This window comes from Megascapheus bottae, chromosome 28 (assembly GCF_031878675.1).
Source record: "Megascapheus bottae isolate mThoBot1 chromosome 28, mThoBot2.hap1, whole genome shotgun sequence".
Taxonomy (NCBI): domain Eukaryota; kingdom Metazoa; phylum Chordata; class Mammalia; order Rodentia; family Geomyidae; genus Megascapheus; species Megascapheus bottae.
In genome coordinates this window covers 15,793,857-15,808,973 of record NC_143536.1, presented here as the reverse complement: position 1 = coordinate 15,808,973, position 15,117 = coordinate 15,793,857, and the positions used below count along the sequence as shown (strand labels likewise).

Here is a 15,117-nt window from a genome sequence, read left to right as displayed (position 1 = left end):
TCAACAACAGCAACAACAAGAGATCCCCAGATGAGACATTTAGTGCCTGGAGACTTTGGTCTCTCTCAGAGTCCAAGGTGTCCACCCTGCCCTGGGGTGCCCTCCTCCCTTTGTGTCAGTGACCGCTTCCATGGCTCTACCCAGCTCTGGTGTGTGTGGCTGCCCACCCTAGGCTGCTTCTGTAGGCTCTACTGACCCCCTGAGCAGGCAACAGGGGCACTGGCAGGCATGCCGGAACAGGTAGACGCCAGGACTCCCACCTTCCAGCCCTGCTCAGACAGAGGCTTCTTCCTCAGCATCTGCAAAGACTAGTTGAAATTCTTCAAGAGCATCTCTAAATAAACAAAGCACAGAGAAAAGCAAGCAGCCTCCATGCCCCGCCATACAAATCATATCCAAATAGATTTGAACGTAGACACCAAGGGCAGAGCTTGGCCTTTGGCTTGGGCCCATCTTCCTCCCTGAAGCCCCTCCTCCTCCATCTGGACCTCTCCTTCACCCCAGACTTAAGGACATAGATGCCCTTTGCACAGCCCTGGATGAGATCTTGGGCTGCAGCAAAGGCCAGTGCTGCTCAGGGATCCACATTTCCATCTCTCGGAACCCCTCCCCCAGTCCCCTCTGAAGGGAGCATCAGTCAAGGGCGGCTGTCCCCATCACCGAGTGTTACCAGGCAAAGCTGACAGGTTCCCTTCCAGCCCCTCTGAGGATTCCTTTACCCACGAGGGATGCAATGTCTGTGTGGGGCCGACCCCAGGGTTCTATGTGATCTGGATGGGGACATGGCCACACCTGTGGGGGGTGGGGTGGGGGAAGGGCAGGCTGGGTCCTGGTGAGGGTGTCTTTGCATTCCTCCCCTGTCCTATCACATTTGCCGGGCCCGCCTCCTCCATTTGTCTGACATGCTCAAACAAACAGAGCTAGGTGAGTCCCCCAGGGACATGGGACTTTATAATGAGGACAGTCACCTTGAAGTGGGAGGGAACTTGCCCCATCTGGAGGCCTCTACTAGGTAGAAATTTGGGAAACTCTAGGCTTAAACCCTCCAATGTCAGTCCTCGCTATCCTCTTCCCTGAGATGCCCAGTGTAGGGGTTTTTGTTTTCAGTTTTCAGTGCTGGTACTAGGGCTTGAACTCAGGGGTCTGGGTGCTTTCTCTGAACTATTCCCACTCAACGCTACAAGCTCTACTTTGGGCTATTTGTGGTTAATTGGAGATTTGGACTTTCCTTCCCCCAGCTGGCTTTGAACTGAGATCCTCATAGCTCAGCTTCCTGAGTAGCTAGGATTACTGGCAGGAGACACCAGTGCCCAGCTCAGTTTGAGCTTTTCTTCTGAGGAGCAAGATCAGCCATGCCAGTCTCCAGGGCACTCATGCCCCCCCAGAAGCGTAGAATCCCAAGAATTCCAAGGACCACTTGTTCTCCCCTCAATCCCAGCCATTTATTTATTTGTTTGTTTATTGCTATGCAGGCTTGGATTTAGGGCTCTCACTTGCTGGGCTCTACTACTTGTTTCGAGGACTGACTTTACACCAAGAGTCTCTTACATAAACCTCCTATTCTCGCAAAGATGACAAGCATAAAATACCATGTCCAATTTTATTGATTAAGATGGGGTGGGAATGTAGCTTAGTGGTAGAGTGCTTGCTTAGCATGCATAAAGCATGCTGTACCAAAAAAAACAAACAAAAAAAGAAAAAAGAAAAAGCCAGAAGTGGTGCTGTGGCTCAAGTGGTAGAGTGCTAGCCTTAAGCAAAAAAAAAAAAAATGCTCAGGGACAGTTCCCCGGCCCTGAGTTCAAGCCCCAGGACTGGATGGGGATGGGGCCCATGGGATTTTGCTAACTTTCGTGTGTATGTATGTGGGGGTGGGGTGAGGGGATTGGAGTATCAGGCCTGGCTTTGCCTCTGTGATGTTCCTGATCTTCTCTGCCTTTGTAGCTAACGGTTAGCCTGAGGACAGGACAGGGCAGATCTCTGAACGGAGGTGGCTGTGATGAAGTCTGGGGTCAGGGAGGGGGTGGGCTAAGCACACCCTACAGGCCCCAGGAACACTCTCCAGGCTCACTCTATCCTCTCCCATTGGGTGCTGACCTCACATCTGTGTGTGGAGAGAGACGTTCACACCTGAGGCCACCTGGCTCATCTCTCAGCACCCTTTGTCCAGCCAGTGTTTAGCACCCAGGAGAAGTGTCGGAGGGGGGGGGGACAGGAAGGCAGGGTGGAAGGAAGCATGCTAAGGCCCCCCAGGAGGGTTTCACTGGAAAGACCTGCTCACCCTCAAGTCCTGAGGGACCATGGACAAGCCCACCCCCAAAGGGTCTCCAAATTGGGACATGCCACTCCTTGCATAGCACTTCCGGTCTGTAGAGAGAAGACAGTGATCATAGATATCCAGTGTAGTCCGTTTTGCTGAGACCCATTTCCCTTCCTCAGACTGCTTGTGAAAGAGATGGTAGGGCTAGGGAGAGCCCCCTCCCCATGCCCCAAGGGTGGGTTAAGGAGGGAAGGACACAGCCAAGGTCAGGCCCAGTCATCAGCATCAGTGACCCTGAAGACCCTCTCTGTCTGGGGGGGGTGTTTCCCGAGTGCCCCCCACTGATTTATGGTCCTCCCTGGAGAGTTGGAATTTGGGCTGTGAAGACACACTCCCCTCTCTTCCCCCCTCCCTGCTGGGGTCAGCCTTGGTGGGGAGGGGTGGCTCTCAGCTGGTTTCCAGATGGGCTTTGTGGATGGAGCACCTGAGGGGGGGTAGAAAGCAGACACCCCAGCAAGTACCTGCCTAGTGTCAGCTGACCTGGGTGTCTAGGGGTCTCTCCCTCTCTGGGTCTGTCTCTTGTTTCAAGCGCTGTCTCTGTGATATGCAGCCCTCCCCCCCCCCCCCCCGCCCGCCCACCAGTCCCTTTTCCCTGCTTGGCCTGGGTGGGTGGGGGCAGGAGCTGGTGATTTATCACTAGCCGCCTGTCTTCCATCGGAAACTCTGGGGGTGGGCGCAGACGGTGAGGTGAGCTATGAGCCCCCAGGGTTCCGCCACCCACCCCAATGTTGTTGCTCTGTCTGGGCAGCGGGTGCGATCGCCTCCCCTCCCTCCACATACACCATGGCCTGGGCTTGGGCCCCCACACCCTCCTCCATGCGGGGCCTCAGGCAGATCAGCCCAGTTTCAAGACCTCAGACTGAAGGAAGCCCAAGAAGGGCCCCCCCCCCCGAACTGCAAACCAGGTCCCCCGTGTGGTCAGGAGGTGGAAGAACCTCTTTTCTCCAATCTTTGATTCCCCTCTTTCCCCCTACTTAGCATCCAGGGTAGAAACTAACTCCAGCCTTCCCAGTCGGTCCTCTGCCCCGCCCCCACTGCAGTGCACACAGCAGGGGCCCAATAAGTGTTTACAGAGCAAACTCCAGCCAGAGTGGGGGAGGGCACACCTGGGCTGACCCCCTCCCCTCACTCCGAGCGGAAGAGCTCTCTTATCTTTGCTGTTGACGGGCTGTCAGTTGTACTCACCATCTCCCCTTCCGTCAGCAGCAGGTCCTGTGGGCCAGTCCATCAGTGAGTGAAGGCAGATGTGGGACACCCCTCTTTAGATGCTGTCCCTACCCAGCCTGGACACACACCCCACTCTCCCAGCCCCTGTTTCTCTATGAATAGAGCCCTTAGCCCTTAGCACTGACTTTTGCCTGCATAGAAAAACACCTTGGTGGGCATTTTCTGTGGGCCACAAGCGCCCTCTGGTGCCATTCAGAAATCACTGCATCTGCCGTGGGACCCAATGAGGGGCAGAGAGGGTCACACAGTCCAGGCTGCACCCACTCCAGGCACGAGTGAGAAGATTGAGGCTCTATGCAGGCAGTTATGGCTGGCCTTGTGGGACTCCATCTCCCAATTTCTTTGGAATCCGTTTGAGTGTGGTGGATAAAGAGTTCAGTCGGGGGACAGGTGGACAGGGTGCATTAAGAGGTGGACCCCATCTCAGGATGAAGCCTTGGTAGCTGTGATATAATCACATCTGATGGCTTGCGCCACAGGGAGGAGGGTCCTGAAGCAGCCAGCTTGAGTTCTGTAAATGTCTAGGGTCTTAAGAGGACTCCCCTGACTTACCGATCTGAGAGGAGTCTGGGGTCACAGAGAGGACCAGCTGTGAGCGGGGAAGAGGCCCTGGGGCAGGTGTGCTAAGGAAGGGGCTGGACAATGTGGGGACAGGGCACTAAGTGGAGAATGTGCATCCTGCTCCCCTTTGAGGAGTCATTCAGGAGCACTGAGCTGGGGCCAGCTACTTCCCCATACTCAATTGGAGGCTGAAGCCCCAGGCTCAACACGTGAAGGGTCAGCTCAGGGTCAGAAGTTGGGACTGGGGACTCCCAGGCCACTGTGACAAGCTAGCCATGGAGGCCAGGCCAGACCACAGGGTACAGGCAAGACGAGGGTTCCTGGGGGACTGTGGGGGTCCAGCTGTCCTACTGACCAGCAAGTAGGAAGCGCTTTCTTATGACCACACTGTCACTTCTGTCTTGTTCTTGCATCAGAGCAGCACCTGTCCTGTAGCTCCTCTCTTTTAGCAAGACACTGGCCCTGGAACCCGCAGGCCTTGTGAGCAGGGTCCAGTCGCCATCCTGGGCTTGTGTTTGGGCTTGGTTCACAGTTTGGGGGGGGGTTCTTAGGTGGGCTTTCTGGCCACCTACAAATGTGGGACCGCAGTGGCCTGACTCAGTTCCACTCCCACTGTAGCCTCAGGGGAGCTCTGAAGTCCAGCAGGAACCCCACCTCTGGGGAACACCCCCTGCCTGTACCCATTGAATTTAAGGACTGGCCTATGTACCTTAACTGTTACCTCTGACCTCCTTTAGGAATTCTCAGGGGTGACAGGCCACCTCGGGGGAGGGAAATGTGGGCAGTTCATTTGTCAAAGAGGGCCACCATCCATGATGTGGTGATAAGGCTGGATGGACAACCGGACAGTTGGCTGCAGCCCACAATGGACCGGATGCCCCGCACCTTTCCACAAAGTGGGGCGGGGGCGGTCCTGCCTCATGTCTGACCAGCAGCCTCAAGATAGCATCAGCCCTACACCGGAGGGTCATTTGTCTTGTCCCACAAAGGCCAGGACAAAAGCTATGTCAGCCACAGCATCCCCGACCTGGTCATTGGCAGCTGGGGGTGGGGGTGGGGGGGCATTGGAGCCTTCCTGGCAGTAGTGAGAGGCCAGGTCATGGAGGCTGTTTGTTGGGGGGGGGGGCGGAGTGCAGTGAGGTGGGAGGCTTTTGGAGAGAAAGGAGCAGGGAGCACAGAGATGAAGGGCACCAGGTGCCAGGCAAGAGGACCCTTGCAAAGGCCTACCATGTGGCAGGATTGGGCTGGCATGGAGCATTCTGGAAGGCTAGAAGGTAGAAGCCATGGGGGGACAGAGTTCAGAGAGTCATGGGCTTTTAGTTGGAGTGGCAGGAGTCAGGGGTGAGGCTACCGGGTGGTGTGGGCTGTGGGATGGGAAAATGTGGAGGCACTTGTGTCTGAGTGTGGCAGGAAGTCAAACCCCAGAAAGCCTGATATCCACTCATGCTGGGTGGACCCAGCCCAGCCCCCCTAACCTCTCCCAGCCTGCATACCCTCCAGAGGCCACTGTGCTCAGAATCCAGCCAAAAGTCCTCACAGGGTTCTAACCTCAATCTACCTGTGACTGCTCTGGAAGCTGGCCATGTAGCAGGCCCCCTAAATCTGTCCTTCGCAATATTCTCTGGCCCCTCTCTGTCCCCCTAGAATCACTGACCAAGTAACCCCAGCCTGTGTATCCCATGGTGCAGGGTGGGGTGGGGGGCACATCCTACTGATTCCAGTTTGCCCCAGGCTAATGCCCCCGGAGGCTTTTCTGGGAGCATGTGGAAGGGAATCCTGGATCACACAGTGCAGAGAGAGACTGGCCCAGCAGAGGAGAATGGTTTATTCAGCCTGGAGTTTGGGGCTGGGAGACTCAGCGGAGCACCGCCGCACCTTGGCCCCTACCACTTGCCTAAGGCGGCCGGCACAGGGTGGGCTCCAGCCGCGTGCAGCAGAGCTGAGCCTGCCCGGCCTGGAGGGTCTGGGAGAATGGGCAGAGGCAGAGGACAAAGTGGAACCAGGTTGGCAGAAGGTCAGTCCATGTTCTCACAGGACGAGTCAGTTCCAGCGGGCTTGGCCACCAGTGGGGTGGTCAGCAATACCCCGGGCCCCTCCCAGGCGCGGGCGCGGGCCTGGTGGCGCAGCCTCCGCAGGCGACACAGCAGCAACGCCAGCAGCACCGCGTGCAACAGCCCGAGGCCGAGCAGCGCCAGCTGCACCGCCATGGCCCCCCAGCAGAGCGGGCCCGGCCCGCAGGCCGCTCGCAGCTCCTCCTCCGTCAAGTAGGGCAGCAGCCGGCCGCGGAGCGCGGGGGGCTCCGCGCAGCGCAGGGCGCGGTAGGGCGCGCGCTCGGGGCGCCCCGCCAGCCAGGCGCGCAGCGGCAGCAGGCGGCAATCGCAGCGCCAGGGGTTGGAGCCCAGTTGCGCCGTGCGCAGCGCGGGCAGCGCATCCAGCAACCCCGGCGGCAGCGCCGTCAGGTTGTTACCGGTCAGCACCAGTTCCGTGGTGTCTGGCGGGAAGACCACGGGCATCGAGGCCCACGTCAGCCCGCGGCGCCCGCAGTCCACGAGCGTCCCCGCGCAGCTGCACGGCGCGGGGCAGCCTCCGGCCCGATGGCCGGGCGGCGCCAGCAGCAGGAGCAGCAGGCTCAGCGCCCCGCACGGCCCTGGAAGAGAAGCGCTGCCATGAGTGGGGCGATTGGCGGGGCACCTAGGGAGGGGTCCCTCAGCATCGGGAGCCTTGGCTCGGCTCCACCCAGCTGGGAAGGCCCGTGGCGGGTTCCGCGTGCAGGCCTTTCCACCTCACCTGGCTCGCCGGCTGCAATTTCCCCCTTTAAGTTTGATCCCATCTCCCTAATAACTGTCCAAACCAGAACGCCCCCCCCCAAAACCTAGATCCGCCCGGGGAGCGGCAGATCCGACCCCAGACTCACGGGAGCCCATGGCGAAAGGTCGGTGGCCTGGCTGGGTCTGGAGCGGGAGGCGTTGGTCGGAGCGCCCACCCGCGATGGCCAGGTCCCGCTGCCCGCCTGCCGCAGACCACAGCGCAGCCGCCGGCCAGAAATAACCCGGAGGGGGCTGCGGGCTCCGATAGCGCCTATCGCCGGCGCCCGCCTGCGCGCGCCACCGCGCGCCTTCCGCCCCCACGCCGTCCCAGCACGGAACACTCGGACACCGCTGCGGCGACGTTCACCAACATTGTTCTCCTGTCACCAGGACAGGACGCGGCATTCACAACGGAATAAAACGGAGCAGGGGTGGGGTGGGGGGGGGATCATGCGGGTGGAATGGCGAGGGCTCGGGATCCCAGCGCCACGGGGCGGCTGAGAAGAGGGCACCTCCAGCGATGGGGACCGGAAGACAGAAAGGGCTGGTGGGGGCTACCAAGGATGGCCAACCGACCCAGAGCACTCCAGGTCAGCCAAGGCTGCCTTCCTCACCAGCAGCCTTCAGCTGCCCAAGCTTCTGAATGGCTGCAGTCACCCACCTTTGCCTGCTCTGACCCCCCAGCCTGGGGAGGAGATAAGGAGGACAGGACCATCTTGGCCTCAAGTAAGGTGTCAGCATATGTCGTCAGCCCACGGAAACCAGCAGAGGAGAGCTCCCAAGTCCGCTCTGCAGCACTGGGAATCCCTTTTCTCTCCTCTGCCTTGGTTTACCTGCCTGCTGGAACAGTGCCAGAAATCTGTGATCTGGGGGTGGGGTGGGGTGGGGAGACTCAGAAATGGTGCCTGACTTAGCTTTTAGACTTGCCTCCTCTAAGGTCAGAGAAAGCCAGCTGGGGAGGAGCCATTGTCCAGACCCCTGGGAGACAGATTCAAATGACCTGGAAGGGGTTGATGCTGAGAATAAATTAGGGTCATTTGGGGTGTGACTCGGTGGCTTCCGGGTCAGGAACAGTCAGGGCCACTCTGGGGATAGGTCAGGTCCAGGCCCATCCAAGAACCAGGTGAATCCAGGGTGGAGTCCAGGCCACAGTCTGGGGCCCAGGGGTAGAAGGGGCCAGTCCGGAAACAGATGGTCTGTCCGTGGCAAAGTGGGGCTGGGGCGGTGTGTCACTGATCCTGCATTTGCTGCTTCATCTTCTGCAGCATCTCCTGCATGCGCCTCAGCTGGTAGGTGGGGACAGCAGAGGGTGGGGTGAGACATGGCTTTCGCCAGGCCCCTCCCCCATAGTCACCCCATCTCCCATCTCGCCTCCCACTGACCTCCTCATCCTTCATCCTGATGAGCTTCTCTGTCTCTGCATCGGGGGTGGGCAGTGGCAAGATGGGGATGGGACTCTCCATGCGGTTGTCCTGGGCCAGTTTGCTGCAGGAGGTATGGGGATGAGAGGGTCCATGTGAGAAAGTTCAGCCCTAGGTAAGGAGGGGTGGGAGGGCTTGCCCTGGGTGTGGGCTAGGGCTAGCAGGGGTGAGGCAGCATCCCCATGTGTTGAGAGGGGCAACCTACCTGGTCATCTGCTGGATGCAGTGTGCTCGGTAGTTTTCATAGTGCACGTCGCAAGTCACGTCCTTGAGGTCGTGCATGTGAGTGCGGATGAGCATGTTACGCAACTTTACGAAGTCGCAGTGTGCTTGATTCTCCACTGTGGGGCAGGAGTGGGCAGTACGTGGGCACCAGCCCAGGAGACCTTCCCACCCTGTACTGAGTGAGGCCCCAAGCTCCAACTTACCTTCTACGATCCCCCAGGGATACAGTCGCCCCCGGACCCGCTGCCCCTTGGCTTCTACCACAGTGTTGCTGCCAATAACAGCGAAGGGCGCACTCTCCTGCGGGGAGGGAGCAGAGGCTCAGCCTAGCAGCTGAGAGATCGGGCTTAGAGGTTCAGGGGGGCCTGGCCCTAACACCTCCACCATCTCCCCTCTTTTGGACACTCTGCTGCCTGCTGAAGCTAGCCTCACAGCCTCCTGCCAGGCTGTGCCCAACCAGTCAGGCTTCTCTCCAGATGTCCTCCCTTTGAGAGCCACGCATGCAGCCTCTGAGCCCACGCCTCGTGGTGGACATTTCCCATCACACACTGCTCCCGATCCCTCAGCACTCCTTGGCTCCGGATTATCATTACTCTAGGCACCCCCAAATCACTACTTTCTGCAGCTCAAAATCTAGGAAGCTGGGGCATTTCACAGCCCTTGGCCACTAAATTGAGGCCTTACACTGATTACCAGGGAAATGCAGGTCAGGTTGACTTCGACAGGTGTTTCATGACCCCTGCACACCTAGGTACATCACAAAGGAACCAGGAAGGGATATGTCCATCAAGCCCTAAGTGAAGGGTGTCTGGATTTTCCATCCTTGAGGCCCACAGCTGCTCTCATCAGGCTGGACGTGGGTGCTCAGCCCTCCTCTGGGACCGTGTGGCTCTGGTTTTCTGCTTTGGCCCCCTCATGCCCTCACCCCACAGAGCTATGTTCTCACCTTCAACTCCCGGTCCTGTTGCTTGAAGTCCTCATCCTCATCGGAGTCACACTCTGGAAACTGGTACACATGGATGCCAAACTTGTCAATCTCCTCCCGGATCTGCAGAGGTGGGGCAAAGACTCAGATGTGAGGCTGGCCCAGGCCCCTGGAGCTCTAAGACTCCAAAGTCTTTGGCAAGATCCCTCCACCATGACAGCCTCACCCGCTCCTTCAGCTTCCGGATCTCACTGGGCACCAGACAGTCAGCTTTAGCAATGAGGGGCACAATGTTGACTTTCTCATGCAGAGCCTTCATGAAACCCACGTCCACCGGCCGCAGCCTGCAGAGAGCAGCCAGAGGTGGGGATGGGTGTGGTCAGGGAGGTGGTGAGGCGGGGGCATGAGTGGGGCACACTGCCTGCAGGAAGGACACGCACCCATGGCCGAAGGGGGAGATAAAGTACAGGCAGCAGTGCACGCGGTTGTCCTGGATGTTCTTGCGATTGAGGCCGCTCTCATCCCGGAAGTATTGCTCAAATTGCTGGTCCACATAGTCGGTGATGGGCTTCCAGCTGGGCGGAGAGGGAGCATGAAACAGAAAGAGCTGTCTACTGGCCAGGGGGATTGGCTGGAGGTAGAGAACCATTCCCTAGCCGGGCTCTTCTTACCACTCTGAGTTGTTGACAGCATCCCCGAAACCAGGTGTGTCTACAATGGTGAGCTTCAACTTGACCCCTTTCTCCTCTATGTCTACTGTGTGCTTCAGAATCTCTACTGTCTGGTTGATTCGTTCTGTAAGGGGGAGGGGGAAAAACTATTTTCCCTGTGCTCCTTTGGCTCAAGGCTGGTGCTCTACCACTTGAGCCATAGTGCCACCTCTGGCTTTCCAAATAGTCTATTGGAGATAAGAGCCTCACGGACTTCCTGCCCCAGCTGGCTTCAAACCTCGATCCTCAGATACCAGTCTCCTAAGCAGCTAGGATTACAGGCGTGAGCCACCAGCACCTGGAAATTATTTGAAGGGGCATCTCCAACCTTCAGCTTTAACTCAGGGGCATCATTGACCCCTGTTCTCTTTACCCTGTCTCCATCCATCCATCCATCCATCTGCCCACCACTTTGCTCTCAGCCACATAATCTGCTCTCTGGGCCACTCTTCTTGGGCCCTGAACAGGGACTCAGTCCTCAAGGAGGATGCCCTTGAGGCCCCAGAGCAGTAATGGTGTTCGGACTGTACTGTAAGGCCACTCACCCTCAGCACTGAGAAGCTTCCGGTCCTTATACAGGTCGGTCAGGAAAAGGCTGTGGACCAGTGTGGATTTTCCTAGACCAGACTCACCTGGATACAGGTACAATGAAGAAGCTGAATTAGATCTGGGACCCTATGAGCCTGGCTGGCCAACTGTCCCAGCCACTCCTTCCTGCAGCCTGGTCCACTCACCAGCCACCATGAGCGTGAAGTCGAAGCCTTTTTTCACTGACTTGCGGTGTACCTGGTTGGGCAGTGTGGCAAAGCCGACGTACTGCTTGTCAATATCCTGGGGACAGAAGGAAGTGGGTCAGGAGCATGCCAATGCCTTGGCCCTTACCTAGTTCAGGAAGAGACAGCAGATGGCACAGTTTCCTGGTAAAAAATGGGGTGAGGGCTTGTGAACCAAGGCTTAGAGGAGAGAGTGTGTGCATAGGGGTTGGGCCACCAGGAAAGGTACCCAGCCTCAGCAAGGGGCTCTGCAGAGACATTGGGGGGGAGGGGTGGACATTACACCTGTAATCCTAGTTACTCAGGAGGCTGAGAACTGAGGATTCTGGTTTGAAGCCAGCCTGGGCAGAAATGTCCATAAGACCTTTTATCTCCAATTAATCAGAAAAGGCTGGAAGTGGAGCTGTGGCTCAAGTGGTAGAGCCTTGAGCAAAGGGAGGTCAGGAATAGTGCCTTAGGTCCTGAGTTCAAGCCCCAGGACCCCTCCACCCCCAGCCAAAACAAACAAACAAAAAAAGACATTAGGGAATAGGAGGATTCTGGATATAAGGCCCCCACAGATGGTGTCCTCCTTGGATGGGGTGGGTGGCACCACACCGAGACCCCATAGACACATTCCAGGGCCTCCAAAGGCAGAAGTCCAGGCCTCAGAACCCCTCTCCGGTCTCCAGCACAGCCAGGGTGGGACGCTCGTTGGCCCCCATCCAGCCTGGGGGTGGAAGACGGCAGCTGCGCAGGGGCTATTTATAGACAATGGCGCCCAGTCTCCTCCTCCACCACCAGGTCTCAACGGGTGGACCCCGGCCCTGTGGGCCTTGACAGGTCCAGGGGCGAAGGGCCCTGGCCAGGCAGGCAGCACACGCGGACCCACATTCCACCCCTGCACACTCACTCTCTCTCACACACACACACACACCTTGAGCCGCCTCTGGGCCTGAGTCCTCGGTGACAGCAGCTGCTCTACCAGGCGGTCCTGGGGTGCTGCTAGGGAGTCCATGACGATGACCCCGGCCAGCCCGCTGGCCCTCGGGGCCCTCGGGACGGGGCGTTTACCAGGGCCTTGGGCGGGGTTGCTCTTAATCCCTCTCCCCGCCCCAGTGCTGCAGTCCGGGGAACTGAGACTGGGAGAGGGGACGTGGCTTCCCCGGGGGATCGCCGGCTCCAGAGGCCAGCGGGGCCATCGCCAGCCTCCGAGGGCCTGGCTGGGAGCTGCGGAGCCGTCGCCGCCTCCCCAGGCCCGGCTCCCGCACCCGACCCCGAGGCGGGGCTTCGCGGGCGCCCACGGCAGGGGGCGGCGGAGCCGGCCCCGCCCGCCGGCCGCCGTCGCCGGGAAACCATCGCCTGGAAATTGGGCCGCGGGCGGAGCCTCGGGGGACCGGGAGGGGGGGGGAGAGGGGGGATGTGGCGGCGGCGATGGCCGCGAGCGGGGCCCAAGCCCGGGCGCGCGGCGCCGCGTGGACCCCGAGCCTGGCCGCGGCGTCCGCAGGGAGGGGCGGGGCCGGGTCCCCACCCCGGCGGCGGAGGTTGGCGTCTGCGGTCCCCGCGAGCTCCCACGCCGCCCCCCCCCCGAGACGGGCCGCGGCCTCTGCCCGCCAGAGGGCGCCGGCGGGGAGGGAACGCGCCGACCCACGCGCGGGCACCGGCCCCTCTCCACCGACCGGCCGCGTCGCGCGCCCCCACCACCCCCACGCCAGACGGCTGACCTCCCCGCGTGCGCGCACCCAGCGCGGGCGCGCCCCGAAGCTTCTGGACCCGCGTGGCACCCCGGGGCCACGCAGGCAGCCCACCCGCCCCCACCTTCACGGAGGCTTCCGTGGGAGGGGAAGTTGGAGGGGGGGGAGGACAGAGTTTGCCGTCGATCCTTCCCTCCAAATGTGGACGCCCCAGCCAGCCTGCCGTTCAAAGCCGCCCCCGCCCCTCCCCCGTAGTCGACGGGTGGGTGGGAGGCCAGAGTGGGGTCCGTTTCTCACAGTCCCGCGTGCGCCAAACACTTGCCCTCCCTGCTTGTCTGCTTGCTGTGGCCCCACAGGGACGAATGGAGATTGGAAAGTTCCCATCAGCTACGACCCCGCCCCACCCCCGTGGCCACCTCAGGTACATCAGGGGTCTGCCGAGCCCGGAATTACTCTCCGTGGGCCTCCAAACCCCAAACATTTTATTCTTCATCTTGAGGACCCCTCGAGAATCACAACTAGCCTGTCCCAGAGAGGCAGGAAAGCGACTCTGGGCAGACCCTGGTCAGTGTGCGGCAGGACTAGGAGGCCCCCTCCCCTCTAGGCACCACCCCTCCCTCAGCCAGCCCCTCCCATCCTGGCTAGTGGAGGAGCCCTCCACGACCTAGCCCTATCCCGGCCCAGATGCTGCTGTGGGGGCCTGGCACCTGGGTAGGAGGTGGGCCTGCGGTTGGGAACAGGAGGCCCTTTCATCCTAAGGCAAGGGGCAGTCACAGGGCCCCCAGCTCTCCAGGTCACCTCCCCAGTCTTGGCTCCCAGAAAGCTTTCTCCCTGGCTGCAGCCACAGTAATCCTGACCTTCCCACAGGAAGCCTCAGGGCTGAGTCCCCCACCCAACCTCCATCACTGGTCCACAGCCCCCATCCAGACTGGTTAGCATTCCTGGGCCCAAGGGGAAGACAGAGAGCTCTGGCCTGGGCTTCAGACCAAAAGCCTCAACTGTCCTGGTGCTAAGCAAACCTTGTTGGGCTCTGTTTCCCTAGTGGAAAGGTTCTGAGGAAGGTTCAGGTTAGGAGAGCAGAGCCCTAATCCTGATTCTTACTTGGTTTGCCTCATCATAGACCCCATAGGGGTCTGTATATTCCCTGGGCTGGGGGGAGGGGGTGGAACACTTAAAGGAGGGGCCCTGCCACCCCTCCCTCCTCTGGTCCCTTAGGCACAACACATATTCCCCAGGGCTTCCTGAGCTGGCTGGCACAGCTGCGCCCACCTCCTCCTGAGTGAGACTCTCCAGGCATTTCCATTCTTAGAATCACCAGAGTCAGCTCTGGAAGCAGCAGCCAGGGCTAAGAGAGCCAACAGAGCCCTCCTCACTGCCTGAGAGGAGGGAGAAGACACAGAAGGCCAATGGAGTCATCACCTTGCCCCTCCACACACTTTCTCCCCACTTCTCTTCATGAAAAGGAGCCTTGATAAGCCTCAAGCTCAATAACTAGCACAGGGTCCAGGGAAGCTATTGTCTGCTACTGGCTCCTCTCAGACCCATAGGGGCTCACTCCAAACACGGAGATTCCCTGATCTTTGTTCCTGGGGGTCCCTTCCTCTGCCTTGGCTGGTGCCCTCTTCTGCTGAGCCAGGGCAGAAGGCTGGCTCTTAGTTGATCTCAAAGGATGGAGACTCAGGCCTATCTGTCCTTTCACTTCAGAAGGAGGAGCTGGCCATTCTGGCAGGTATAGGCAAGAGAATCTGGTTGGGGCTGAGTAGCAGGTGCCCAAGCCAGGTGACTCAGTGCCCTGAGGCCAGGCCTGGAGCTCCCAAAGGCCTAGCAGAAACTGAGGGAGCTGGTCCTGCTGCCTGTAGCTCTTTTTCTCTCCCTTAAACAATAGCCTTGGCCATAAGCCTGGCTATATCTCAGGCTTTGTCTGACCAGAGATGATGGGAAGGCATCTCTCCACCCAGGCTCCCAAGGGAAGTCCCTCCCAGCAAGCCTCATCTGTACTGGGTGGGGCTCCGTCCAGCCAGGAGATAGCACCAGGCAGCCAGTGACTCTACAACTTGCCCCACCTGCCAGCTGCTCCTTGCCCTGCCCACTGCAACCTGGATTAGGACTCCACGGTCCAGTGCTGCATCCAGATCACGTGTGAATGAACCCTTTTCCTGACCACCAAAGCCATGGATGCTGCCAGAACTTGGACTCCTTTTTCTTACTCTAAATGTGGCTGAGCTCAAGGCACACAGGCCAACAACAGGGCAGCCCCACAGCCCCCAGGCTTGTCTCCTTCTTAAGTCTCACAGCTAGCTTTCACGGGGCTTGGCTTAGGCTAGCCTCCCACTAGCTTCTTCATTCCCAGAAGGCAGGGACCAGGACACCGCCCTTTAAGCTCCAAGTCTATGTGTACCCATTGGGTTCAAAGATGGGTTCTGGGGCCTGTGATGACTCAGAGTAGGTAGGCCTGGGAAAAGGCGGTCTCACGGGCTA

At 59.4% G+C, this 15,117-nt stretch overlaps 2 protein-coding genes across 3 annotated transcripts in view; both read right to left on the bottom strand.

Moving 5' to 3' along the window:
* Window positions 1-5,912: 5,912 nt before the first annotated feature.
* Gp1bb (glycoprotein Ib platelet subunit beta) lies at window positions 5,913-7,159 on the bottom strand. Its single transcript, XM_090320631.1, has 2 exons — window positions 7,020-7,159; window positions 5,913-6,752 (listed from the first exon to the last, which is right to left on the bottom strand). The coding sequence occupies exons 1-2, from the start codon at window positions 7,027-7,029 to the stop codon at window positions 6,121-6,123; spliced, it is 642 nt and encodes a 213-aa protein (XP_090176757.1). The 5' UTR covers window positions 7,030-7,159; the 3' UTR covers window positions 5,913-6,120.
* A 111-nt stretch (window positions 7,160-7,270) lies between these two features.
* Window positions 7,271-15,117, bottom strand: part of Septin5 (septin 5) — an 8,585-nt gene continuing 738 nt past the window's right edge. The window contains exons 1-11 of one of the 2 annotated variants that reach the window (XM_090320629.1): window positions 11,883-12,229; window positions 10,928-11,024; window positions 10,739-10,825; window positions 10,155-10,278; window positions 9,924-10,058; window positions 9,710-9,827; window positions 9,505-9,606; window positions 8,762-8,858; window positions 8,539-8,674; window positions 8,295-8,397; window positions 7,271-8,198 (exon numbers count right to left, since the gene is read on the bottom strand). In XM_090320629.1, the coding sequence (XP_090176755.1) occupies window positions 8,142-8,198; window positions 8,295-8,397; window positions 8,539-8,674; window positions 8,762-8,858; window positions 9,505-9,606; window positions 9,710-9,827; window positions 9,924-10,058; window positions 10,155-10,278; window positions 10,739-10,825; window positions 10,928-11,024; window positions 11,883-11,963 (1,137 nt within the window). In that variant the 5' untranslated portion in view covers window positions 11,964-12,229 and the 3' untranslated portion in view covers window positions 7,271-8,141. Of the gene's footprint in view, window positions 8,199-8,294; window positions 8,398-8,538; window positions 8,675-8,761; window positions 8,859-9,504; window positions 9,607-9,709; window positions 9,828-9,923; window positions 10,059-10,154; window positions 10,279-10,738; window positions 10,826-10,927; window positions 11,025-11,882; window positions 12,230-15,117 lie in introns of those variants that run through there. The other variant, XM_090320630.1, reaches the window with a different exon arrangement.